The sequence below is a fragment of the Diadema setosum genome, chromosome 19, assembly GCF_964275005.1.
Source record: "Diadema setosum chromosome 19, eeDiaSeto1, whole genome shotgun sequence".
Classification (NCBI taxonomy): Eukaryota; Metazoa; Echinodermata; class Echinoidea; order Diadematoida; family Diadematidae; genus Diadema; species Diadema setosum.
In genome coordinates, this window is record NC_092703.1 from 33036173 (window position 1) to 33063285 (window position 27113).

A 27113-nucleotide genomic window follows, 5' to 3' on the forward strand; every position below is an offset into this window, starting at 1 on the left:
TAAAGCCTAAAATATAAGGAGATATCAGTATTTTTCTCAATAAACCATAACTGTAGACGGTTTAGTCTGGAAACATTTTTATTGTAACTATTGTTCACATTTTGTGTATTTAACAATACTTAACATCGATTATACAGATTCAAATTTTTACAGTGGTTGTTTCTATCCCTAACTCACATTAGAGCAGTTTTAAAGCACTAATGCTGGGTTTTTATTTCACCTGCAAATGGTAAATTATGCCTTTAACGTAGTGTCCAAGACTCAGCGCCGTAGATGGCAATAGGGAGAATGATTGCTTTGTAGATTCAAACTTTGAGTGATCTGGGGATAATCTGGTTGGCCAACATGGTACTTTTCAGCCTACCAAATGCCCAAGCAGCTCTAATCTGGTACGACATTTCACATTGTCTGTCACTGAGTGAAAATAAAGTTTGAATGAATGAATGAATGAATGAATGAATGAATGAATGAATGAATGTATGTTACTGCCCAAGAAAACAAAGTCATCAACTTTGTTGATGATTACTATAAAATGCAGGGATAGACGTTTTGTCTATGACATGACTTTGCATTTGCTGGCTTCGATTTTCAAATCTCACGTGCTGCATGCATTTTCCAATTCGTTTTTTGATACTTGTATACATAGCTTCTCAGAGACAAGGCTCGTCAGTGTGTCGTCATCTGCATATTGGATGTTGTTAATGCACATGGCATGTCGCCCATTCGTATTCCACTGTCTGAATTTTGGAGATCTTCCATAATGAATTGAAGAAACAAGTTGAAGAGGCTGGGGAAAAACGAATCCTTGTCTATACATGTAACTCCCTCACAATTCTATATACAAGCCTGAGATCTTCCCGTTGACAATGACGGAGCATCATTCTGTTTGTTTATTCGCATGCTCTCAATTCGGTCTACCATTACCTTGTCTACCTCTGGACAATGGAGCGCAGATCTTTCTTTGGAATCTGCAAAATTCTAGTGAAGTGCAATTAACGTTCTTTTCTTTGGCCTTTTCAATGATTTGCCGCACAACATATTTTCATACTACTTCTGCATATCGTGCCACGTGACTGGGGAAAACCACATATTTCTTTAGTCAAGTATACCTATAGCTGTCAATGGTGTCCTGGATTCTGCTAAGGATCATTCTGCAGAATACATTCCCTGGTATGGAAAGCAGGATGATGGCTCTGTAATTGCTTGGTTTGAGTCTGTCTCCCTTCTTGAAAACTGGAGTTATGAGGCCTTTGCTCCGCTCCAGTCTTCAGGTGTTTTTTCTCCTGTCCTTGCAGCATTGGTGATTTCTAGTATAGCAGCAGCCTCATTGGAGCTCTTCCTGTCTTCAGGATTTCAGCAGTTATTTTTATCCCATCTACATTCATTGTAAATCTTGAGGAATTTAAGGGTTTAATTCCGTCCTCCTTGTTTGGGGGCCTGGAATGGATTGGAGCACATTCTTATCCCTTGGAACCAAAACAGTGCAAAAGTGTTCCTCCCACATGTCCCAACGTTATTATCTCTTCTGGGGCATATGCCTCAAGTTTTTGTTCTTAGCTGCCAGAGGTGTCTATCTCTCTAGAGTCTTCACCCATTGGAGGAGTTCATGGCTGGTTTTGTTTGTTTGTTTGTTTGTTTGTTTTATGTGGGCAGCCTCTATGTCTTCCACATCATTGTCAAGATTTTCTTCCAGCTTTCCAACCTGTATCTCGTAATGGACATGAGTAGAGAATTAGCGAAAATCGCCACCGTTCACCTCCTTACAGGCCATTGAGGGGAGAAAGGAGGACACTATGTTATTATGTTCGTCTTCTATGAAATATACTTTGTATAATGACCTATAGCACGTAGCGGTATAAAATTTTCTGTGAAAAGAGATATGAGAAGTTTGTACATTGTATACATTTTAATCCATAGAAATGGTAACTCAACATTTTAAATATTAGCACTCCTCCAACCTTTTGTATAGTGCTAAATTTAACACTCAAAATGTAACAAATTTATTTTTCAATATAATCATGTTGAACTACCATTTTAGAAAATATAACAAACATTTTGAGTATTTGATTTCAACATCATTCTGCAAAAAGTTTGGAGGAGTGGCATTTAAAATGTTGATCTATTTTGGATGATGTTTGACCTTCTTTTGTTGATTTAATTGTTTGCGTTTTTTGGCGGAAGTTTGTTGTCAGCATAACACACAACGGAAAAGATGTTTTCAGCCTGTTATAGTGTCCTCTTGTGCTTACGTTTGTGTCCCTATAAAACAAATACTAGTAAACTGTAAGGTAATTGTAACTTTAATAAAGCACGTCACCAGGGCAGTAGCCTATATTCTTTTGTGATCGAGTTTAAATAACTCTTCCCCATCTCTGGAAATGTATTATAGCATATCAGTAACTTCAGAGTAAGTTATTTTGCAAGTGTGTTTTGATCCTGAAATATAGAAAGGTTGTACGCAAATGATAAATAGCGTGTAAAGGACAGTAAAGATACAACACGCCCTTTCAAACTTTGTGTATTTCAGGGCTGTTTGGGATATATAGCAACTATATTGTTAAATAGCATATAGTTGCGGGGACCGGAAGGAGTATTTCCGGAACGTTTGACGTTCTTTGACCTTTGTCTGATAGGGCGAAGGCAACTGAAATGAACCAATATCATTACGGCTTCTAAAATGCTCCCAAACAAAAGTCATAACTTACCAACCCTTTTATCTCCAATCGTATAAACACACGAGTTCGCGCATTGAAAACACGTGCATCTAAAATACAAACATTATACTAATTAGGCCTACTCATTTTTTCCCCTCACTGTCCATAATCTTCATAACATCTTTACAACCAAAAGTGTCTTCTTTTAGCTTGTGGTTAATTAGCGCCTTTTCATGTATATGTTATATAACCGTATAATTTCCACCACTTACTAATATCCACGCACGCACTCACACAAGCACACACACGCACAGTAAAAACTTTACGGCATGGAATACTTATTAGTACTAGTAACTTATGTGGTTCACGTAGGACCTACTTAACTTTTCAACGTGCCAAGTAAGGCATAAAGGCCTAATATGCAAAGCACTAAATGAGAGGATTAGTGTGTTGGCACCACCGCTCACATTCCTGAAAGGATTTGAGAAACGAAACAAATCGCAAAGTGAGACTGGGTGGATCAACCCTCTGTGTCATTGGAGTTATAAAGAAAAACAAACAAAGAAATAAACAAAACTCTCAGCCAAACTTAATGAAAAGTGAAAGGGGAACAGCTTGCATTACTCAATGTCCGGAATTCCTTGCCTCAAGTTCGATGACCATCAGGCGTGGTGACCATTACCTTTTGTTTTGCCTTTCTCCATTGTTTCTCTTTTCAACACATCATATACATCAATTCCAGACATTTCTTAAGTTATCAAAATGCTTCCAGACCATTTAAGACACACTAAATGGGAAAGTTGAAATTGTCTATATAAATTTTCCCTTTATCACAATGTTGTAGGAAAAAAAAAACACCGGAAAGTGTGAATTATGGTAGTACCGATGTAATAGGTGTAATCATGTCGGGTATGATAAACTATAAGTGAAATGCCATGTTGATTTTCTATAGTAGAGGGGAGGGGGTGGCAAAAATCGAGGCACCACCCTAGATGCATTCCAAGGCTGACTTTATAGTGTTCATTTTATAGGTGTGCAATCTATTCGTCAAGCAAAAGGAGACAGAATGGTTAATGCCATTCTGTTTTACATTCTTCTTTGTTCGTTTTCAATATATATATATATATATATATATATATATATATATATATATATATATATATATATATATATATCCCCAAGTATTTGATGCTTCAGAATCGTAAGATAGAGACTGCATGATACTATATCCACTGTCTTATTGGCCATGATATAATCCGCATGACAAGTTCTCCTTTTTCTTTTTTTAAAAGAAATGTGTTTTATTTTCCTCTTCTGATTTCAGTGCCTCATTCGTTCCAAAATTCATATGTAAAAGAGAAACTACCACACTGACAGACTGGTTCGGAAATCAGAATAAGGAAAAATGCCAGCCCCATTTTGAGGCAATGATTATTGAAACAACAATATCAACAGTAAAAATTGGCACGGCATTTAGCAACATAACCATGCAAGCCAATATCGGAAGTTCTAAAAGCTAATTGTTGTCACAATGCAATCTGTTATTATGTTATACAAGTTGTGGTATATATAATGAGATCATCGGGATTGAAGGCCTATCACGCAATGACCCAGACTGAACTTTTTCTTCTTCAGTTTAAAGGTGAAAAGTTGTTCGAGAAAGGGGAGAAAGAAGGAACATAATAATAGTATCAGGTTGCATGTTGCAGTTTACCATGCATATATGCACGTAATGCTTTTATGTGTTTTACCAAAAACGAGTTATTCTAAACCAGTCAACCATTATGACGTCGCGCCATATAGACACGACTAAAGCACGTTCCTTCTCCAACAAAAACACCGAGTGTTTTCTAATCCTCTTATCCCTTTGTTTTTGGTTGCTGTTTCATTTCTCACAGGGTTTCACTTTACGTGATTCTCGGACTGACGAAGAAGGCTAGTGAAGAGGAAATTCACGAGGCATATCAAAGAGTAAGTAAACACCTTTTTCTGACAATGGGATGATCTTTCTCCGTATTAGGGAAAGTAAAAAAAAAAATGAAAAGTTCTAAAAAGGGATAAGTTGTAAAAAAAAAAGAGGAAAGTTCTTTAAAAGAAAAAGAAAGTTTTAAAAATGTGGTTCTAGTAACGCTATATCGAAGGGGAATATCGTGCGGGCGATCTCAAGTGGTCGCAGGAAACAATACGTGAGCATCAAGAGGATATCATTAAGCTCCTGAATACGTTAATATGCCACAAAATCACAGACCTCTGTATATAAAGGAATGATATCATTATACTACTCATGCTGTAATCGAAGCGAATCGATTGTAAGTGGAGGTAGCTTCCTCCTTCTTGCCCTTCAGTACTTGTTCAATTGATGTCGAGTTCATTTTGATAGGAGGTTGAAAGTACATGGAGTATCACCCTCTCACAGCTGTCGTGGCTGTAGGCCTAAATGTTTAACCGCCGTGTCATATCATTCACGATGTCTCAACGATATGATATGAGATTCATTCATCAATATCATATCACCTTCCTCTCACTCTTCTCTACGTAGTTGTCGAAGCAATACAGACAGGAAGCCAATGAGGGAGGAACCGGCTGCAGGAGGAAGGTATGTAATGGGTTTCAAACCAGACCCGCCTCCATACAGGCACTCATAGTGCGTGCGTGTATCGAGTGGCGCGAAGTCCGTTGGTTTTAGCGGAATCGATGCGTAACCCGGATGCAGCTCTGGGGGGCGTTTCATGAAGGAACTTGTCGGATAAAATATCTGACAAGTCAATTATATCCGACAAGTTTTGAGAAATTCTTTAGTCTGATTGGCTGATTTCTCTGAACTTGTCGGATATAATTGACTTGTCGGACATTTTATCCGACAAATTCCTTCATGAAACGCCCCCCAGAGCTCGCTGCTTCAGCGGAACCTACGCGGAACTTACACCTTTTTTTGGAGATCCCGGTTACATCTTAGTCTATTTTTACTGATTAACGAAATGCAAATTTTCAGTATGGTCCAGAGCTGCCACCCCCCCCCCACACACACACTCACATACTATTCTAAGTTTGTAAGTGTATAGGTTCGTAAATGTAATCTGTAGGCCCAATAATCTACACGAGTGGGTCTCATATAATTAAAACATAATTTCTCGTCATGATCTTACGATTGTGAACTCCTGATATATTTATAACTCCTGTAGCATGGCTATTAATGTGGTGGCCTCTAATATTGTCCAGCTCGATCAAAGAGAGAGAGAGGGGGGGGGGGGGTGAGGGAGACATTATGTGCGCTGTATACATGCGCAAAACAAGTTACTTTCCATTCACGTGTTCATATCGCGTAATGGTTCATCTGTCATTGATAGTCACTATATAACATTCATCGTCGTTTGACCTTTTGATTGAAACGCCGTTGAATCAGAGAGTGTGTAAAATCCAAAGAGGTTCTATATTACATAGAACCTCTTTGGTAAAATCTTAAATACCGTCATGGAAATCAGTGTTGGGGGAAATGCAGTAGAGATCATACGTGCGCGGAGAAACGCGTAACGTCACCGTAAGTCATGCGCACTGGCCAAATTGTTAGTCACTGGATGACTACTTTGACCTGTGTACACACAACTCTTCAATAGAGTGATTGTAATTTTTCCGGGATATCTATAACGATTCGGTGCCCTCAGTGTTTGTAATGACTTCCGAAGTGTAATAGTTATCCGGTGGTTAGATCATTGAACATGGTAAAAGTTGGACATTCAGAATCAATGTAGGCCTATATAGATTTCTCAGAAACGCGGAATTACGAGTAATTTATGTTCACAACTTTCAAACAAGGCATAATTTCGCTTTATTGCATCAATATGCACAAAATGCGTTATTTATACGTATGTCTAGTCATGCCTACGACCAAAACCATCACACATCCAGTCAACACTTTGTTGGTCTTCTTAATTCATTTGGGCTTTGGTTGGTTGGTAGATCCAACATACGAATACTCAGATTTTCTGTTTGATATCACTTTTTCCCCTAAGAAAATGAGCAAAATAATTTGGCCCTTTTATTCGTTTCAGCATGAATGAGTTCTTTTTGCTAATTTCTGTTACTTTGTTTTAATTTCTCAGATAAAGGAGGTTGACAAGGCGTATCGTGTGCTGGGAGATCCCGCGCTGAAGCGAATCTATGACGAACACGGGTCGGTGAGCTGGTGGGTTAGGTTCATTGATAAATTCTCGCCAGAGTCCATCGAAAAACGCGGTGCATTCGTCAGGGTAAGTTGGCGTGAACAATATACCACACATCATAACCCCACTGGTAATATAGACGAGCCATACACTGCCTTAAAGACCGAATCAGCTAATCTTTATTATGTCCTTTAAATTTGTAAGAGTTGGTCATACACACTTGGACAAGATGTTGGGCGCCAAAGAACGAGTCTGCTTGATAGGGTCATAGACCCATTTTTGCGGGCTTTAAAACTTTAGTAACATTTTCTTCTGACGATTCCTTTTGATATTTGCGTGTGAAGACGACAATGTAGGGTATATTTCCGTAGAATTCCTGGTGTTTCCTCTATAAGTGCCTGGGAAAATCGAGCATTTTCCAGCTGAACAAACACTTCCGCCAAGCTTTTCAATGTTTGTTTTTAATTTGCGCAGATAATGTTTCTCTCTTCTTCAGCTTAAGACCTTCTTGAACCTGGAAATATTTACCGGAAAGAGAAAGACCTTTCAAAACGAAAGCGCAGATGCACAAAAATAAACACACTCTAAAACTGCTCATAGTATGCGCGTCATTTAGGACAATGGCAAACAAAACTCAATGTCTTATGTTCACTTTTCAGATTCATTTTGCAGACAACCATAATCTGAATTCGACTACAGTTTGAAATCGCTTATTTTGTTATCAATTCATTTTTATTTATTCTTTTGATGTGCTTTTATGCATTCATTTATTGATTTGTGCATTTCGCGCATTTAGTTTATTTGTTTGTTGTTTGTTTGTTTGTTTGTTTGTTTGTTTGTTTGTTTGTTTGTTTTTGGCAACATCGTACTTGACTTCGATGTGTAATATAATGCCTCATGGCTAACATCTGCACATTCTCTTTTCTTCTTTCTCCTTCTCAGAATCTCTTCACTTGTTGTTTTGGTGCCACCTGCTGCTGTTTCTGCTTCTGTTGCTGCAACTGCTTCCACCTTGGTCCGCACCTGAACGGAGTCGACGACGACGAGGAGGACGATGAGCTCTACGTCCGCGAAAACTTCTCCGAGTTCCTCCCCGAGGAGCCCGACGTCTGCCCGAACTTCATGACGAAGCGGCGAATGAAAAAAGAGTGGCGTCGGGCGGCAAGGCAGCGTCGCCGCTGTTACTACGATCACAGGGCTGAGATGAAGAAGAAGAAGCAAGCCAGATCTGGTGGGAGTAACGATAGGAAGATGAAACAAGGAGGACATTCTGAGAGCAACAAGAGTGTCCTGTCGAGGACTGACAGCGGATGCGATGTTGTGCCTTTGGACAACGCCGGATTTGTCCTCAACGAGTACGACGTATCCGAACGAGGCGATCTAGCTGAAATTGTCCTGGAAAAGCGCGAGCCCGATTCGGGACGATCATCGATCGTGATTAGCGCTGACGTTCTCACCGAAAACTTCCACGGCGAGAAAAACTCCTCAGGTCGGGCGACCAACCCGAATCGAGCGGATCCTGCTACGACGATGTCCACCCGTCCTCAACCACCGTCACGTTTACGATTGGAGTCATCAGATGCTGGGGAAGCAGAAACGTCCGCTGTTCCGTCGATATCCGCTGCCGTTGGCGACGGGAATCTCCGGTCGCCGAGGGTACAGTTTGCGACTTCGACCGACGAAGGGGCGACAACAACAACGGAACAATCGACGCGAACAAGAGCATTCACGAATGTCTATCATAATCGCCTTTGGCAGTTGTATAGGAGGCGTGGATCCACGCGGTCTAGGTCACGCACAATGTAGAGACAGTTTTATGGGGGTTCATATATCTGGCAGTCACAACAAACTTGTCGGAATATAACACCAATATCTGACGCAGGGGATGCACCACGTGATGGAGGAATTAGACCTATACGTGAGCCAAGCACCTCCTCCCTAAGATGCAGAATCGAGGAAAAACAATTCCAGTGGTGAGGTAAGGGACAGGTTGCCAAGCAAGCTATCTCTTGCTCATTGCAGACTATAGGGGGTTAAAAGTTCGTGACAGGTGTTAACAGTAACGTTGGATTTTTCTTAAAGAAATTCAAATAAAAATCCACTCCGGTGAGCCGCCCTAACTCTTTTTTGTAACCCTCATAAGAGAGGACTGATTCACTCCTCTTGGATGACCAATCAGAAACCTGCAAAGCAGGGCTGATTGGAGGACAAGACCTGCGAGAGAAGAAGAAGACATTATAGCTGAAACCAAGTCATAACTTGACAGTCATGGAGTGTAAGCAAGTGAGATTGAATAATTGGAGGTACATCATCCATCAATGGTAGTAACAACTCCTTCGCGCACTTATCAACTTCAGGACCATGCACTCTTCTTGATTGCCTTGTTAAAATTGCTATCAGAGCAATGTACTGCTATATAGTGTGCAGCATGCCGTGGTTACTTGTTCTCATTTTATCATGTGAGAAGAATCTTCTGTACCCCCTGAGTAATAATAGTCATTCTCTTTTGTTTATTAGTTTGATCTTTACTTGTGCCCGTGCTCCTCATCCTGTTATTCACACTAGGCATTTGTTGGGACCTACACTCAGCAAGCTTTGCATTTTAGTAGGTTCCATCGTATTTCTCTATAGCATTCTTTTACTTTGATTGAAAATGACACATCGACCGCTCTGGACTATGTTTTTAGTTTTTTTAATATATATATATATATATATATATATATATATATATATATATATATCCAAACTGTCCCTCGTATAGAACATAAAATGGAGGTCCCGTGTATGAGAGAGTAACAACTCATGCACGTAAAAGATCCCGCTTCATTCATTCATCGCAAAGAGCAGGGTGTTTAACCCGGTGAAGTGGTCCCACTTCACATCCAACTGGACCCCATGGAAGACCAGCTTAACGTAGCTGAATATGGGCTATCCAGCCATCTCTCAGATGGAAATGAACAAACAAACAAACAAACAAACAAACAAACAAACAACCAAACAAATAAACTGGACATTCTGTATTATCTTGTTATATATTTATGTATTTTCCATCGATAAATACGAAAATAAAATTGAAATGGTAACCTCAAACCATCTTTACCCCCAAAATACTGTTAGTGGTGATAACAGTCAAACAAAATGCGCGAGCACGGTGTAAAGTTTATGGTGTAAAGTGATAACATGATACATCAGTCATGATGTGGTAACTCCATAAATGGTGCATGAGAATATCAAAACTAGGTCACTTCAGGACATGGGTCTCTATACTTAAGCCTGAAAACACGTTAAGCTGTTAATCTATAATTGATGTGCTGACTGTCTTTCATTTTGCAGAGGTAATGAAAACGCCTTTGCTCTGCTCATGACTGAAATGTTGAATCATTTTGTGTTAAAAGAAAATATATATATGTATATTGACGGAGAGGAATGATAAAGTATAAACGTCAGGAGCAAATCTATGTAATTAAATAATCCAGACTTATAGGACGATAAAGTAGGAAATATGAAGATCATAATACTCGGGAGTGACAAGATCTCGGATCTGAAAGTTTATTCCACTCAGAATTAAAATACCCGTTTTGCTATTCCCTTATCTTTTTTCATCTCGTCACTTATTTGTCAAGTGAGAACATTATTGTGCAATATTATAATGAATTGCATCAGAAAACTTTATAGAGGTTGGCTTGAAACGACTATTTTTTTTTTCTTTGGCAATCGTACAATGCTAACTTATTCATCTAGAGCTTTGGATTAATGTTTATCTAGTGCAGATATCGGAAACTTGCAGCAAAGCTGACGTTGTGTGTGTGTGTGTGTGTGTGTGTGTGTTTTCTCTCTCCCTTTTATGCATCTGTCCGTGTGACTGGTGTCTGTCTGTCTGGTTGTCTTTTCCTTTTTTGTCTTTGTTTTGTTTTGTCGCTGAATCTCTCGTTTGAAACATTCCTTTCTTACCCTCTTTACTTCCGGACCATTTGATTTCCATAGCAAATCAGGGCAAAAAAGAAAAAATGTGTATATGCCACTGGCGAGTTATTGTATTTTGGTTACTCGTCACCCCCCACCCCCCCCCCCCCCATCAGAATGTTATGCGCATGAACATACATTAAATATCATTATTTCTATTGTAATAACGTATTCTTTGGTGACCTTCAAAACTTTGTGATTAATTCACAAATAGTTCACAATTGTCTTTATATTATCCTGAACTGCGATATGGTGAAGGACATCACTTTTCCAATCTTTAGTAAAGTCGGGTATACCTTCATTACGATAATGAAGGTGAGTTGTTGGTATAACCTTTTATTTGCTTTTTCTGAAGCACCAATATCCGCGACCTCCGTGTTAATCAGGCACGGGGACGTTTCTTCCCTTACATGTTGACATAATACTGACATGTTATATAAGCCAGATCTTTTTGCGTCGGAGAGAAAACTGATGACAAGAACTGCGGACACAGTAGTATTGTTTCATGCACCGAGAAGAAAATAGATAATGCCATGGTGGTTATGAGAGTGCCAATCTTAATTTGTTTGTCGGTAGTCTGTTTCTGTCGTTTTTAATCATGATATTTTATGTGAAGTACTCGGGTATACTTCGATCGAGCAATTATTATGTGGCCTCTGATTACACATTTTGCTTGTATAATATGCTTGGATATCAGGATTGGATCTCGGATATTTGATCGTATATCGGTATATGGAATATGACTTAATAATGTTATGGACGTGATATAGCAAGTACATCTTTTATGTAATAACTTCTTCGTCCATATTATGCGCTTAAGAATATTCTGATTCTTTATACTGTCCTTACACCGAATCTCCTATTTCCAGTTCCAACTTATTGACGGTATTACATTATCAACAGGGTCATCGTCCCAAAATTTAGTTAAAATTGGTCACTATCATCAGTATCACCATTACGATTCGACGAAATGCATACTTTATCAATTTAATATGCTATCAATACTAGCAAAGCCGTAATTTTCTTACGGATTTCTTCCTTCTCAATGAGTGCAATCGTCTTCCGAGTTCGAATCCCGCCCAGTGCTTACGTCCTTGGACAAGATGCTTTCACCAACCGTGTCCCTCTCCACCCAGGTGTATAAATGGGTGTCTGGCAACGCTATGAGGGTAGTAATAATGGCAGGGCCCTCTGGTAGAGCAGTGGCAACACTGAAGAGGCAACCCTGGGTAAATAAGATCTTATTATTATCATTATTATTATCTCTCTACTTTGAACAAATTTAATCCCTTCGGACACACCGACAATTTACCAATGGCATTCCATGTTATCTACAGTTGACGTCGTTAGTGAAACTATTGCAATATCCAAGAGGACATCCAAAAAAAAAAATATAATTCTACGTAATTATTATTGTATACTTATCACCCATACCCAGAGGCATTTTATGCAAGTGAAATACACAACATTTTAAAGGTCAATTAACTTATTACATCTCATACAGCATGTATATTATCATCTTGATAAGATATGCAGATTACTGTCTTTTGCTATCAGTAAATAAAATTGAAAAAAATGGAAGATAAGGCTTTTCTTTTGTACCTCTGATTCTGTGAAAATGTTTGTGCGGTATATACCAAATGCATGTTAAATCAAGTATATATTGTATAAAGTAGTTACACACATCCGGACTATATTATAGAAAACGCATACGCTTATACGGCACAAGAAAATGTCTATCCATCTTGATATCCATTTGTCAATGCAAACAATTATATGCGTTTATGAGTATATATATATATATATATATATATATATATATATATATATATATATATAATACAATGTGAATATGTGTATGTGTGTGTGTGTGCGTGTGTACTTCTATATAGATGTATATATATATATATATATATATATATATACATACATAACAGAGAGATAAAGTATATATTATGTGATGTATTCACATCATTCAGTGATAACATGCCGAAGTTAAAAAGCAAAATCCTATCACTTCTTATGAATACATCACGTCCGTTTTTGTTGGTTTTTTTTTTTTTCAATGTGAAACTTCTACCGTTTGCTTCGAAATTGTAAAGTTACTCCATTGATTGTGGATTGGCATTGCACTTTAAATGAGGGTTAGTAACCATCGATACTCAAGAAGATCACGATAGATTATATGCCTTCAAAGAACACGTTTGCTCTTCGAAATCTGAAAAAAAAAAGATAGCAATGTGTTGCAATCCCATTTATTCCATTGCTGCTCCCCCTCCTTACCTTACCTTTACCCCACCGCCTTTGTTGTTGAAATAGGCTGATTTCTCTATCTATTCAGCCTTTAATGTCAGAAATCGTTCAGTCCTTAAAAACCTCAGGACAACAACCTGTATGATTGAGTTCACTATCTCGACTGCACTATTCACAGTGTTAGATGTGTCACAATGGTATATGAATTAGACCGTGCGAAATCACCTCCGGTAACGGCATTCAAATTATATTGTACACTTGAGTATCCGTAGAATTGGTTGTGAAATATACCCAGCAGGGATCCTGTGTCAAAATTGTGACAAAGCTTACGGAAAGCACAGGTAACCATTTTTTCTTCGTGTGTCATACACCATCAAACATCATCAAAATAGAAACTATACAGATCAATGCAAAATGTATTAAAAATCACTAACTAAAAACGTAGTTGACTGACAGTGGGCCTACGTTATCATTATTTATAGCCTTTCATTCTTTATACGCGCCATCCACTTTTGTTTACACTTCGGATCAACAACAGCTCATTCATGAAAATGAAACAATTATGTGGCCTTGCGTTTAATGAATACCAAAGGATTTAAATCGGTGTCCTTGTTAGGCCTTGTTCGCGGTTTATAGTTTTCTTTTTACATTTTTTTTTTTTTTTTTTTTGGTCCTGCCGGCCTTCCCCACTATGTTTCACAACAATGGTGCCTTTACCGTTTTCCGGAATTGCCGCCATCAAACAATGAAAGATACAATTCCATGGAAAATCCACAATCTTTGACTTCGAGAAGTTTGGTGTACTAACGTCCTTTTATATACATAGAGAAGGAAATTATCCTGTACACAGCATCATGTATGTTATCCTGTTACAGAGCATCATGCAGCGAGTTATGATTTGAAGCCGCAAAACCATTAGCATGCGTGAGCATAATTATGTACTCATACCTTGATTTATGAAGAATGATATGAGATCTCAATGGACAAAAGTATTGAATGCCGAGATTTCTGGTTTCGATACTTGTTGTGGAATAATATCGTATTTCAGGGCAATCTTAAAAATCTTCCACCAGACCACAGGACTGCATGCTATTGTAGAGAAAGAGCAATTATTGTACAGTATAGTGATGGCGGTAGACACAGACTGTACTCAAACTGCAAGTAAACTATTGTATACGATGGTAAGGGCTGTACCTATATACAGCTTCATGGTAAGAATAATTATTACAAATGTCCCTTAAACAGAGAGACAGGGGCAGTTTCTTTTTCTTCTTCAATATTGATCGAATCGTTCGTTGCTTTAAGGGATAATCATTCACTCTACTGATAATGGCATACATCTTTGTATTATCTTCTTTCCATAACGTCTTTTATAAAATTCGATCTAGGTTTGTGAAAAATAGTGTCACGTCGAGGAAAAAGTTAATGGTTACGAAACGCATGGTTCTGTGTAATGAGAATAGAAAAGGAATTTTAAAAAGATATGGCTGAAATAATCTTCTGAGCGATATCATCTACGTATTTAACTTGCATTGTCTTTTTTCGGGCGAACGAGCATTTTGAATAGCTTTATGCACGACTGGTGGCGACACGCGTATTACATGGTATCGTGATTGCGGTATATAATAGCACCACGATGCACGCGTCGAACGCATGGGCAAGATGAAGGAACCGGCTTTTTATTTTATTTATTCACTTTATCTATTCTATTCTTTCGAGGGAGTTAGGGTGTTGAGCAGGAGGACGGACCTCTCGAGCTCCTCCCCCCTTAAACATCATCACGCTTCATGATTTGATGTTATAAAACATAAACGGATTTTTATGAACAATTAAAATCTCGTTGAATAAGCTTTTCTGAAAAGTAAACTGACATGTACGGCGAAGTGCTATGACGTTGCATTTCTCAAAATGACTGACGTACTTTTAGGAGAAAGAGTAGTGACAGGTACAGACGTAGTTTGCAAGGAGACAAAACTGTGTTTTCAATTACCACAATAGCGGTATTTGTATAGAAATTTTTCTTGGATCTGCTACCATGATATGCCCTATTGTAAAATGCTCAATGCATTTTTAACGCCAATACTATTCGTGCCTTTGGACTTGACACGACCTAAAAAATGCAGCCTCTGACGTGTATGCTATAAAATCTAATAGCAGTAGATCTTTTACCTTGGCCCTTATCATCTGAACAGCACAATAACATACAAAGAGTGCAATTTGTTTGCGGCATTGTTGCACACAATTACATGTATATCTATTTCTGTGGGATTTCGCGAGTACACAGTGACGCACACACACACACACACACAAACGGATGCACAATGGCGCTTTACAACACATGCAAAACGGCAGCAATCGTTATCAGGAACCACGGTGCGCTATGGGGGGGGGGGGTGGAGGGTGGGGGAGGGGGTGCCATGCATGGTGTGCATAATGTTCGTGGTTAGCTGGGTCAAGGATCACTGCTCCTCCTCCCCCCCCCCCCTCACCCCACCCCCTTCAATGGAGAGGATCTCTGGACGTGTCGTGTGCTTTTCAGAGTTTTCTCTTCGAGTTTCTTTTAAATTCATTGTTCATATTATTTTAAGAACCAAAGAGAGTGTGTGTGCGCGCCCGCATGATGGGTATTACCTGGTGGCTGTTTATGGGGTGAGGGGAGGGGGTCGTAATCCCCAATAAGAGGACCCACCCCTAAACGGTTCTGCGACCCCTGATTAGAAACTGGAGGCTACTAACTCTTCTCAGACAGTCGGCCTGAGGTGCATCTTATATCAAAATCAAATAGTGCCCCTTCCGAATCTCCGGTATAGGGGTAAATAGGCCCTATAAAATAATAATGATAATAATGATAATAATAAAAATGATAATAATAATAATAATAATAATAATAATAATAATAATAATAATAATAGTAATAATAATAATAATAATAATAATAACAATAATAATAATAATAATAGTTTCTGAAAATGGTCAAGTTAAAATCCTGTGGGATTTCGATGTTCAAACTGACAATGTCATCCAGCACAGGCGTCCGGATATCATCGTCGTAGAAAGGGCACGACAGAATAAAAATGTGCACAATCGTCGATGTCGCGGTACCGGGAGACAGCAGAGTAGCCGAGAAGGAGAAGGAAAAGATAGAGAAGTACCAAGACCTTGCCAGAGAGCTTCGCCGCCTGTGGAATATGAGAACGAAGGTGATCCCTATTGTCGTTGGAGCACTCGGAACAACGCCAAAGCAGCTGCGACGGCACTTGGACGACGTTGGTGTGCCCGATCGAGTGCAAACGCTCCAAAAAGCAGCATTGCTGGGGACGGCACGAATCCTGAGAAAAGTACTGGAAGTCTTAAGGTTCCAGGATGGAACTTGACGTGATATTAATCTCCAAGAGATATCTTGTGAAGATAGAGATAATAACAATAATGATAATAATAATAACAAAAAATAATAAAAATAATAATAATGATGGTTTTAACAACAACAACAATAATAATAATAATAATAATAATAATAATAATAATAATAATAATAATAATAATAATAATAATAATAATGATAATAATTGCATTTACATGGCGCTTTATACTGGTGTTTCGAAGCGTACCGGCCAAGGGTTTGTAAAATGTAGAGTGTGTTTGATCCTTCACCCAGAGATTTCTATCAAAGAATAAATAGGAGGGGTTTATTCTCTCTTTCTCTCGTTTGACTCCTGAAAAAATTTAAACAATTCGGGTTGAATTCAAAATATCTTGAAAATCATCAAAGATTATGAATGAAGTCCCAGGATCAAATGACTGAAATACATGCAATTTTCGATAGGTCATTCCTATCAAATTCAGGATTATTTTCTTTAAAAAGTAAAGAGGCATCGGCATCCAGAGACGTGATTATAATAATTTTCGACTATTATTGCATTAACTATAATAACATTATTATGAGCTCCTTCATGGAGACATTTATGAGCAGCTCCCTATGGAGACATATTTATCAGCATTATATTATGTATTATGTAATCATAATGTTTGAGCTGTTTATCCGTGGTCTGATTTGATGTCAGTATTATCTAGGAAAGTTGTTTTTAAATAGAACCCCGTTTTTTCTCTTACCCCCCCCCCCCCATAAACACAACAAAAACATCGGTATCCAGATAGCCATAATCATATACCGTATAATACTGTAGTAAGTCGTTTGATATGAGTCTGTTTTTCGATCTTTGCGCATAATTTACCGCGTTTCGTCTTATACCTCATAGCCTGATGAGATGAGGTGGTGTCATAGGGGAGTCTTGAGATAAGGTGGTGTAATAGGGGAGTCTTGAGATAGGGTTAAAATGAGCGCTCCGACCATCGCACATTGGACCTACGGGACCGGTGCATTGAGTAGTTTTTCGCCTCGGGTTTAGGAGGTCTCCAATGCATGCAGACAAAACCTCGCAGATCCGCCGAAAAGGGGGTTCAAAATAGGGGGGGGGGGAGGGGGTCCTTATCTAAGGAGGTGCTTTAGTAATTCAAGGATAAGTGAACGAGCATATTACGAGTAACTAGTATGAGTATGATGGGGAGGGAGGGGTATAATAGTGGTCACTGCTGGGAGAGGAGGTTCAATTAAGGTTTCAGATTTTATTCCAACACATTCAACAGATAAAACACCGTGCGACACGCTTCATGCCTCACAATTTAACCTCAAATAATTAAGATGAATGATGAAAGTAGGCCTCATACAGTATACCGTAATAATAATGCAGTGCTGTCATGGATCAGGGAGGTTCCCACCGAGGTGCCTCGCTGCATCGACTGTGTACAACATGTTACATACGTAATAGGACGCAAGAGGGCGTTCTTGTGTTTTCTCAGAAGGATTGACGTGAGAGGTGAGCTGTCTGCTGCAGCAGTCGTGAAATATTGTGTCTTTGGCTCTTAAAAAGATTGAGCTAACCAAATCTGTAATGCCATCGCCTGCATTTATCACTAAGGAATCGCTGTTTGTCAAAAATTACGTCGTTTAACACGCATAATGTTGTCACCAGTGTCAAGGAATCTCTGCAGCAGATGTGCGGGTCTTACCGGGCAGGCGCTCACTGCTGGTCGGCTAGCGCACCGTGTAGCTTCGATAAATTACCGGCAACATGACCACGTGAGGTTCTACGGGAATGAACCTTCAAAAACACCTCGAAGAGCTGTGCTCTATGTACCTGGACACAGCGAGAAGATGCTCACCAAACTAACCAGTATGAAAGTTGACTGTGCTGTTATGGAGTGCGAAGATGGAGTAGCATTCAATAGAAAGGTAGGCCTAAAAAGGGTTGAACATGACCGTACTTTTCTCGCTCGGGAACTAAAAATCAGGCTCGTGGTCCACTGCCATATGGAGATATAGATCTAAACCCCGTCGTCTTTCATTGGAAAAGAAAGGGAGAAATTGTATGATGCAAGTTTAATTACTAGTAAGTATAATTATAGTTAACGTTAGTATATTTTGTGTGATAGTAATTATTGTTCGTTGAGCTGATAAAGTCTTGCATGCATTGCCATTAGGCCTACCATCCAAGAAGGTGCATAACAAATCACACAACACTTAGCTCAAACAGTAATATCTTTATCACTCTTTTCTTTCATTTCTGTGTAAGATATTTAAAAAAGTGTAAGTTTCTGACCATGCAACTAAAGATACCACTAACTGTTACTTGTAAAGTGTTGCCAGTTCTCACCTTCACATGTTTTTATATCAGCTAATTATTTATAGTCTTAGAATCAGTCATGCAGAAATTTAAGCATTTAGAGGTGTATCAATTTGAATCCTGTTGGAATGCAAGATTTCTATGGGATCATTCATAATTCTGTTGGTAACAGTAGCTGCATTATTTGGTCCTGGAGAGTACATAGTCGATGTCACAGCCAGATAGTTTTGTGACGTGACTGCTATTCGATAAATTTCAATCATGCTTTCATTTTCACATCATGGAAGTCATGCCCAATGTGACTGGCCAGTGAACAAACAAGTGGCACTGATTTCTTCCCGCATATTGTATGCTAAATGTGTCATGAATGTTTAAGAGTATGCAGGATATGATATTACATTAAACATCTACTTGAAATATTGTTTATCTGTCTTTATTCAACAGGCAGAAGCTAGGGAAATGGTGAAGCGCATGTTGGATTCACTCGTGCTACCACGAGTCACCGATGTCGCTGTTCGTATCAATTCCATGGAGAGTGGCTTTGCAGAAGAGGACCTCGCAGTTATCCTCCAGGCAAAGAGAATTCCAGACACTATCCTGGTCCCCAAATTTGATTCCATTGAACACGTACACTGGGTAATGTTTCCATAATTATTGTTTTTATTCTTGATCTTTTGTTGTTGTTGTTGTTGTTGTTGTTGTCATGTCCGTAGGACTGTTCCCTGGTTAATGTAAGAGTTGTTTGGCACATTGGACTTGTATGGTAATGTTTATCACTGCAAAGCACACTGATATGCATTTGTTGTTTTATGTTGTTGAATATTTAGATGGTGATGATGAAGGTTTATGATATGATTTCTTCGAGGCAAAGAGTTGATTACGATTGCATTCACTTTAGACACCATCAGGTACACATCTTACTATTCTGTCAGAATGAGACTTTATAATTATTTGATGATAGGATTCCAATTTAGATTATCAAGATCTTAATCTTTGCTTTATTTCTGGCGATCTCTGGGGAAGTATGTAAGATTTCACAGGCCTGTTTAGAAAAAAAATCTGAAATCTCAAAGTCTTGAAGTGACACGAGTAACCTGGTATGATGAAATTCTTCCAACTCTGGAGCCAATGTAATCTGATGAAGCAATAATGTTCAGTATTTACTTGAGATAATGTCTAAAATTACATGATTACATTAGTCTTTGGTGTTGAGTTTGTCCCATGTTGACACAAATTCTAAAACTGCCCCCCCCCCCCCAGTTCCCATGAAGCAGTAACACTGAATGCAAGCTTAATCTGTTCTGTATGGGAACCTGGTGGTCTGTGTATTACTGTAAGTCTATGGGCATTTTAGAATTCAGTATGGAACGGGTTAAGAGGATATGTCTTGATATCACAGGAAATGTTGCCGTTTAGTTTGTGCCATGTCGATGTATTCTAAAACTGGTCCACGCCCCTGTCTTCCTATGTGATATGCCTGGCAGCTCGTGCGTCAGCTCAAGTCCTCTCTGGAAGACAGGGAGCTCAGTCGTGCCATCAGAATCATCGTCTATGCCGAGAGTGCCATGGGTTTGTTGAGGCTGCCGGAGATCATCGGAGAGGCGCAAGAGATCTTTGATTCTGAACCCTTCACTTTGGATGGAATCGTCTTTGGTTCAGACGACTACTGCGCCAGCGTTGGTCAGTGATAGCTCTACTCTTTTCTTCTTCTTCATGAAATTCTTGCATATTACACATTTATTAATATTACAGCCAATTGCGAAATAGTTCCTACTCTGCACACAATACGTGAAATTCCCAAATACAGGTAGTAAAATACAAAAACAGTATGTCCTTGACTTGATCCAGTTGTTGTGTTACAGCTCTTTGTTTTATGGTAACAAATGTGAATGCATACATGAAATTCCTGTGGTCAAATCACTGCTATATGTGTCTTTGTTACAAATGTATTTGTGCATCCTCAATGTGTATTTGAATTGATTGTATTTCACATCTTTTGTTTGACATACTAGAAGAAAACACAGTCAGATCCTGGAATGTGGAAAGAAATTACAAAGCTTAGAGAATGCAGCAAGATTTTTTTTTTTTTTCAATTTCATGAGTCTGGGCAATATGTGTAGTAGCTCACGATACAGCACAAATATGAAATGAGTGCTAAAGGGCTAATTATAGCAGCCAAATTTGATGTTTCTTAGCGAATTCTACCATGCCCAACTCTTTCAGGGGCTGCACGGTCGTATGATGCTGCTGAATTGGTCTACGCCAGGCAGAAAGTTGTGGCCGTGGCGAAGGCTTTTGGGCTCCAAGCCATTGACATGGTCCATATCGATGTTCAAGGTAATCTGATAAAACTGAGATATTTCACAGTACAAATACACTGATATGATCATCTTTCCCATTGTTTTTTTATAAGAGTTGGACATACTTTAGCACAAGAATGATACCACAGACATGAAAGTACAACAGAGTAATCAAATCATTGTAGTTGTAATGTGAAGTAAAAGTTATTACTACAATTGTATTAATGAATCATAATGAAACCAGTGAATGGCTTTCCTTTGAATTTTATGATGATAATGAATAGATTGCTGTTCTGTAGACGTCACTTTGCTCTTCAAATACATTCCTGATGAATAAATGGAGGATGGAGTGAGCAATTGGTAGTAATGTGACATTATCACCTAATCATAGAATTTTCTAGGTGATGAGCTTCTTGAAAAGATATCTATACTTTATGCCTATTTGACTCTGATTTTTCATCATATATAAATATGTCATTGATGAGTTTTTAGATAATGGAAGGATTTGAATAGGTGACTATGTACTCCACATGAAAAGCCAACATATCAACCATGCTAAATTACCATTTCCTTACCCCCCCCCCCCCCCACCCACCACACACAGACAACGAAGGCCTTCAGAAGTTTTCAGAAGAAGGGGCAAGAATGGGATTCACAGGTAAGCTTGGTCTCCAAGATTTTGTTTCTAACTTTACAACAGAACTGATCTTTCCAGTGAGCTTGGTGATTCTGTGTGTGATTCTTCATTTAGAAAGTAACCAAAATGTTATTGGAGAGATGAAATTTCGTGTTAAAATTTGCGAGCTTGTTTAAGGTTTCTCTCCATTTTCGTTAACTTTTGTTTTCAAATTAGTGGAAAAATGAGCAAAGAAAATGGGATTCCATCGGGATTCAAACCTGAGACCTCCGGATTGCTAGCCCGGTGCTCTACCAACTGAGCTATAGAAAGCCCTAGTGCAATGTTCATCCCAGAAACCCTAAATTCTCAATGCTCAGATCAAGTGATAGCAGTGTGATTGTGTGTGGCACACACACACTTTCATAAATGTGAGAAATCAGATCTTTGGAAATAGGGCTACTGAGTTCTATCCATTTGAGGTGTACATTGTAAAAGTGACACACCATGATGTGTGTTCCATATCACATTATCAAGGCTTTATAGGGTATAGTAATGACTGTATATAATGAAAAGTTTGATCACAAAACGAGTTTACCCCATTCTTATTAATTTTAGATATTTGCAATTAAAGCTTCTAAAAAGCAAAGAAAATAATGAGAAAATACAAGATTTTTTTTTGTAACTTAAAGGGAAGGTAAACCCCAAGAGCAATGTGGATTGAGTGAAAGCAGCAACATTAGTAGAACACATCAGTGAAAGTTTGAGGAAAATTGGACAATCGATGCAAAAGTTGTGAATTTTTAAAGTTTTGGTGTTGGAACCGCTGGATGAGGAGACTACTAGAGGATATGACGTATGAGTGGACAACAATACAAAGAAAATATAAAGGAAATTCAACAAAAATTCACTTTTCTAGAATTATGAAAGAGCAATGGACCAACCGCTTTCAGAAAGCATGGGGAATAATTGCTACCCTTAACATATGTCAATATCAAGTTGATGGAATTTGTAATTTCCATAAAAAATGGATTTTTGTAGAATTTTCTTTGTATTTTCTTGGTATTGTTGTCCACTCATACGTCATAACCTCTAGTAGTCTCCTCATCCAGCGGTTCCAACACCAAAACTTTAAAAATTCATAACTTTTGCATCGATTGTCCGATTTTCTTCAAACTTTCACTGATGTGTTCTACTAATGTTGCTGCTTTCTCTCAATCCGCATTGCTCTTGGGGTTTATCTTCCCTTTAAAGAATATTCCTTGTTATGTAACAAAGGAGGTATCACTGGGAAAGTTTTATTTTACTCTATCTGTTAATGGGCTTACTTTAAAATGTTTAAAAATGGCACCTAACCTGTTTTGGGATCAAACTCTCCGTATACAGATTTTGATTCAGATTATGAAGTGTTAATGGTCATCTGAATGCATTTGAGTATCATAATTTTTCAGCTGATGTGCCTTCTCTTTGACCACAGGCAAGCAGGTCATCCACCCAAGCCAGGTGGACATTGTCCAGCAGGCCTTCAGCCCCAGCCCAGAGCGGGTGCAGTGGGCGAGGGAACTTCTGGCTGGGTTTGAGGAGCATGAGAGAACTGGGCAGGTGAGTGTCTGTGTGTGTGTGTGTGTGTGTGTGTGTGTGTGTGGTGTGTGTGTGTTTTCTCTTTCTCTTTTCACACCTTTGGAATGCGGCTTTAGTGTTGTGTTTTGTAGCAGATAAGAAGACAAGGATTTACACAGACTGTGAGCCAGAGAGATAGACAGAAAAGGAAGGAGGGATATGAATACAGCATGGCGTAATATGATATGATATACAAGATAATATGATAAATAAAGACAGAATAAACTGACCAGAAAGAATATGAATTATTAGTGGAAAAGTGAGCAAAGAAAATGGGATTCCATCGGGAGTTGAACCCGAGACCTCCGGATTGCTAGACCGGTGCTCTACCGACTGAGCTATAGAAAGCCCTAGTACAGTGTTCGTCCCAGAAACCCTTAATTCTCAATGCTCGGGTGGTCAGAAGCTATAGCAGTGTGTTTGTGTGTGACACACACGCACACACTTGAACCTGGCATAAACCCGAAGGATAATTCAACTTGGGGATAAATGCGAGGGATCACCGAAGTGATGCAGCTTTTTGAGTTTGTAACAAATAAAGACAGAATAAACTGACCAGAAAGAACATAAATTATTAGTGGAAAAGTGAGCAAAGAAAATGGGATTCCATCGGGAGTCGAACCCAAAACCTCCGGATTGCTAGACCGCTGCTCTACTGACTGAGCTATAGAAAGCCCTAGTACAGTGTTCGTTCCAGAAACCCTTCATTCTCAATGCTCGGGAGGTCAGAAGCTATAGCAGTGTGTTTGTGTTTGACACACACGCACACACTTAAACCTGGCATAAATCCGAAGGATAATTCAACTTGGGGATAAATGCGAGGGATCACCGAAGTGATGCAGCTTTTTGAGTTTGTAACAAATAAAGACAGAATAAACTGATCAGAAAGAATATAAATTATTAGTGGAAAAGTGAGCAAAGAAAATGGGATTCCATCGGGAGTCGAACCTGAGACCTCCGGATTGCTAGAAGAAAGCTGCATCACTTCGGTGATCCCTCGCATTTATCCCCAAGTTGAATTATCCTTCGGGTTTATGCCAGGTTTAAGTTCATTGTTCGTGATTTACCAACTTGAAAAATATCATTCATGAATTCTTGATTACTCACAAGTGTCATGAAAATTTAATTCACAAAGAAATTCTCTCATTCACACATGATAGTAACATAATAAATCAGAGCTAGTCTCAACTCAAGAGTAATTTCAGCTGATAAAGTGTGCCATTAGCCAGGTTCCTTTCTGCCCTATCTGTTATACTTCTGTAAAAAGAAGCAGGAATTTTACGCACATGGTATTAGATGACATGCAGCTTGATGGCTTGTTTCATTGTTTTCTCCAGGGTGCGTTCATTTTCCGCGGCAGTATGATCGACATGCCTCTGGTCCTTCAGGCGAGGAATGTGATGGAGCTAGCCAAAGTGGACGCAGACTGAAACTAAAGCTGTGAGCCCCATTTCATGGAAGGTTGCCATGGTAACAGCTCTTGCTGCAGTGGCAAGTGTCATGGCAATGACAAGAATCCAGCTTCCTGATTGGCTGTTGCTACAAGAAGTTGCTATTCTAGCAAGAGTTGCTATCCTAGCATCTTTTTCAAAATGAGGCCCAGAACTTATAAACTCTGACAAGTTGTCATGTGGATGATGCTTCACAATGGACTCTGCATTGTGATTGGGATGTCATCCCGAAAGAGACTTCACTTTTTATCAGACGACGGGAGTTATTGATACCCCAGACTATTGATGACTTCACTGCGTGTACATCCTGTATACTGTATACTTCACAGTGTTTTACATTTTTGTAAACTGTGCAAGTTGACTGATATTCGCAAAATTGACAACACAACAATATATTGCCACCGCTAACACGCCCCTAATATACAAACTGTTTTATTCTTGAAATATTTGCCCTATACAGTAGTTTGTGTAAACCTATATACAGAACAACCCTCCAGTACATTGTTGGTAGGAGTGGTCCTAATACAGTACAACTAGTTCAGTACCTACAGTACCTACTCCTCGTACCTTGATATGACATATGATATAACATGTAAGAAGCAAAAAAATATAAAGGACCGATATTATGACTTATACAGTAAATTTGAATTGGGAGTAAACAGCTGCACACTTGTGTGTGCTAACTGATTACATGTGTCTATGTGCCTTGACTATATGAATGTACAGCTTCTTAAATCTTGCAATGGTAGCGGCAGAAAGTAGATAAGCACCTTTTGCAATTTGCAATAAGGAGTGCTTTTAAGGTGCAATGTATTTGGACATTAAAAGGTCACTTCAACTTGATTCAACCACTCTTTGCATATCTCCATTCAAGAAGCAAATGAATCGTAAGCAACAGGCAAACCATCTACTGAGTCAATTGATGAACAGGATGTACATTTGTGTCAGACCATTTTAAGCTTTATCTATCTTGAGTATTCATGAGAGAAAGAAAAAATATTAAAATGAGCTTCAGATCGAGAAGCTGAAATGAGATTTTAGTTAGAATATGAATTAATTTGAAACAAATTATTCTCTTCTGAAACGTGTGTGTGTATATTATATATACTTATACAAAAAAAATATATATAATTATATGTGTGTTTGTGTGTGTGTGTGTGTTTGTGTATACTGTATGTATATATCTATATATACAGTGTGTAGATACACAAGTATATAAAGAAACTGGTAATGCATTTTTAGCCAGTAAAGCATGAGTTTATTTGACTCAAATTTTTTTCATGCTTTATTGGCTAAAAATGCATTACCAGTTTCTCTCTTCATTTCTTGGTGGAGCCAATACATGAAATCTGTTTGGATATAAGTAGGCCCTATATGCCTATAGATGTATGTGCTCTTTCTGGTTGGTGAAGAGTAGAAAGGGGACACTCTTATAACCAGTGTGTGATGATGTGTTCATGTGCTGTGTTCAGAAGTGCTGGCAATAACTTAGTGAAAATGAGTACATGTATGTATCATTTGAAACCATCAGGTCATAGATTTTGATTTCATGCTGTCAATGTCATGGATCTCACACCTGTGTGCACACAAGTAAAATCTATTCAAAGATTGTACACATAATGAGGAAAATTTATGATATGGTATTTTATAGTTTACAATTCAAGCCGTGGGTTGGGGAAAGTTTCTGATTGCGTCAACACGTTTGATTGTAACAATAAAAAACAAACAAAATGATAACAATAATGTGATCAATTCAACACCCCCCCCCCCCCCCCATCCCCTCACTCATCTCTCTCTTAAACACACACACGCACGCACGCGCCCTAATAGACACACATATGCTTGCATACAACATGTAAAATTATCCTACAGGCCCAGTACCCTGGGACTATTTCACAAAGAATTGCAGTCAAACTTCGAATTTAAGGCCAACATAAATTTATGCCTTATGGTATGTCATTGGTTTCTCTTTTTAGTTAATATCTCACGTTTTCAGAATCTGCTTCAGATTGTTGCTAAAATTTACAGGAAAAAAAAAAAACATCCTTTGTTCCTTGCTTTATTTTGTGAATACTATGTATGTAAAATATGTAATGTAATGTAATGTAATGTATGTAAAATGTCCAAAATGTTCATTCGTATACATATTACATCATAAAATTTGGAATATTATTGAAGACAAACACAGCCTACCATAATTTTTAGTTGAGTGTGGCGCTGGCGCCCTCTTTGGCAAGATTTCTACGTACGTGTCGCTGGCGGCTGCTGAAGTAGGCCTACAGACGTACAGTATTTAGACGATTCTTCGAATATAAAATTCAAATTATAGACACTTGTCGATCGTAATTTTATCGTAATTTGGGTAAAAAGCTTCTCTAAAGATATTCTGATTCCACTATTACGAGTTTTTTTCAG

At 38.6% G+C, this 27113-nt stretch overlaps 2 protein-coding genes across 2 annotated transcripts; both read left to right on the forward strand.

Moving 5' to 3' along the window:
- Positions 1-479: 479 nt before the first annotated feature.
- On the forward strand, positions 480-8566 carry LOC140242447 (uncharacterized). The gene is made up of 6 exons (XM_072322182.1): positions 480-514; positions 4553-4625; positions 5194-5250; positions 6755-6901; positions 7757-8303; positions 8387-8566. The coding sequence occupies exons 1-6, from the start codon at positions 480-482 to the stop codon at positions 8557-8559; spliced, it is 1032 nt and encodes a 343-aa protein (XP_072178283.1). The 3' UTR covers positions 8560-8566.
- A 9337-nt stretch (positions 8567-17903) lies between these two features.
- On the forward strand, positions 17904-25733 carry LOC140242642 (citramalyl-CoA lyase, mitochondrial-like). The gene is made up of 7 exons (XM_072322397.1): positions 17904-18320; positions 19156-19347; positions 20196-20391; positions 20935-21048; positions 21616-21669; positions 23105-23229; positions 24585-25733. Exons 1-7 carry the CDS (start codon positions 18048-18050, stop codon positions 24675-24677), a joined length of 1047 nt encoding a protein of 348 aa, XP_072178498.1. The 5' UTR covers positions 17904-18047; the 3' UTR covers positions 24678-25733.
- Positions 25734-27113: the final 1380 nt, after the last annotated feature.

Excerpts from the sequence above, each read along its gene's own strand:
- LOC140242447 (XM_072322182.1), top strand. The coding sequence starts at position 480 with ATGTTACTGCCCAAGAAAACAAAGTCATCAACTTT. Across the intron at positions 5,251-6,754 it reads GAACCGGCTGCAGGAGGAAG|ATAAAGGAGGTTGACAAGGC; the intron begins GTATGTAATGGG and ends TTAATTTCTCAG. Across the intron at positions 8,304-8,386 it reads CGGCGAGAAAAACTCCTCAG|TCATCAGATGCTGGGGAAGC; the intron begins GTCGGGCGACCA and ends TTACGATTGGAG.
- LOC140242642 (XM_072322397.1), top strand. The coding sequence starts at position 18,048 with ATGTTGTCACCAGTGTCAAGGAATCTCTGCAGCAGATGTGCGGGTCTT. Across the intron at positions 18,321-19,155 it reads GAGTAGCATTCAATAGAAAG|GCAGAAGCTAGGGAAATGGT; the intron begins GTAGGCCTAAAA and ends TTTATTCAACAG. Across the intron at positions 21,049-21,615 it reads GGTCCATATCGATGTTCAAG|ACAACGAAGGCCTTCAGAAG; the intron begins GTAATCTGATAA and ends CACCACACACAG.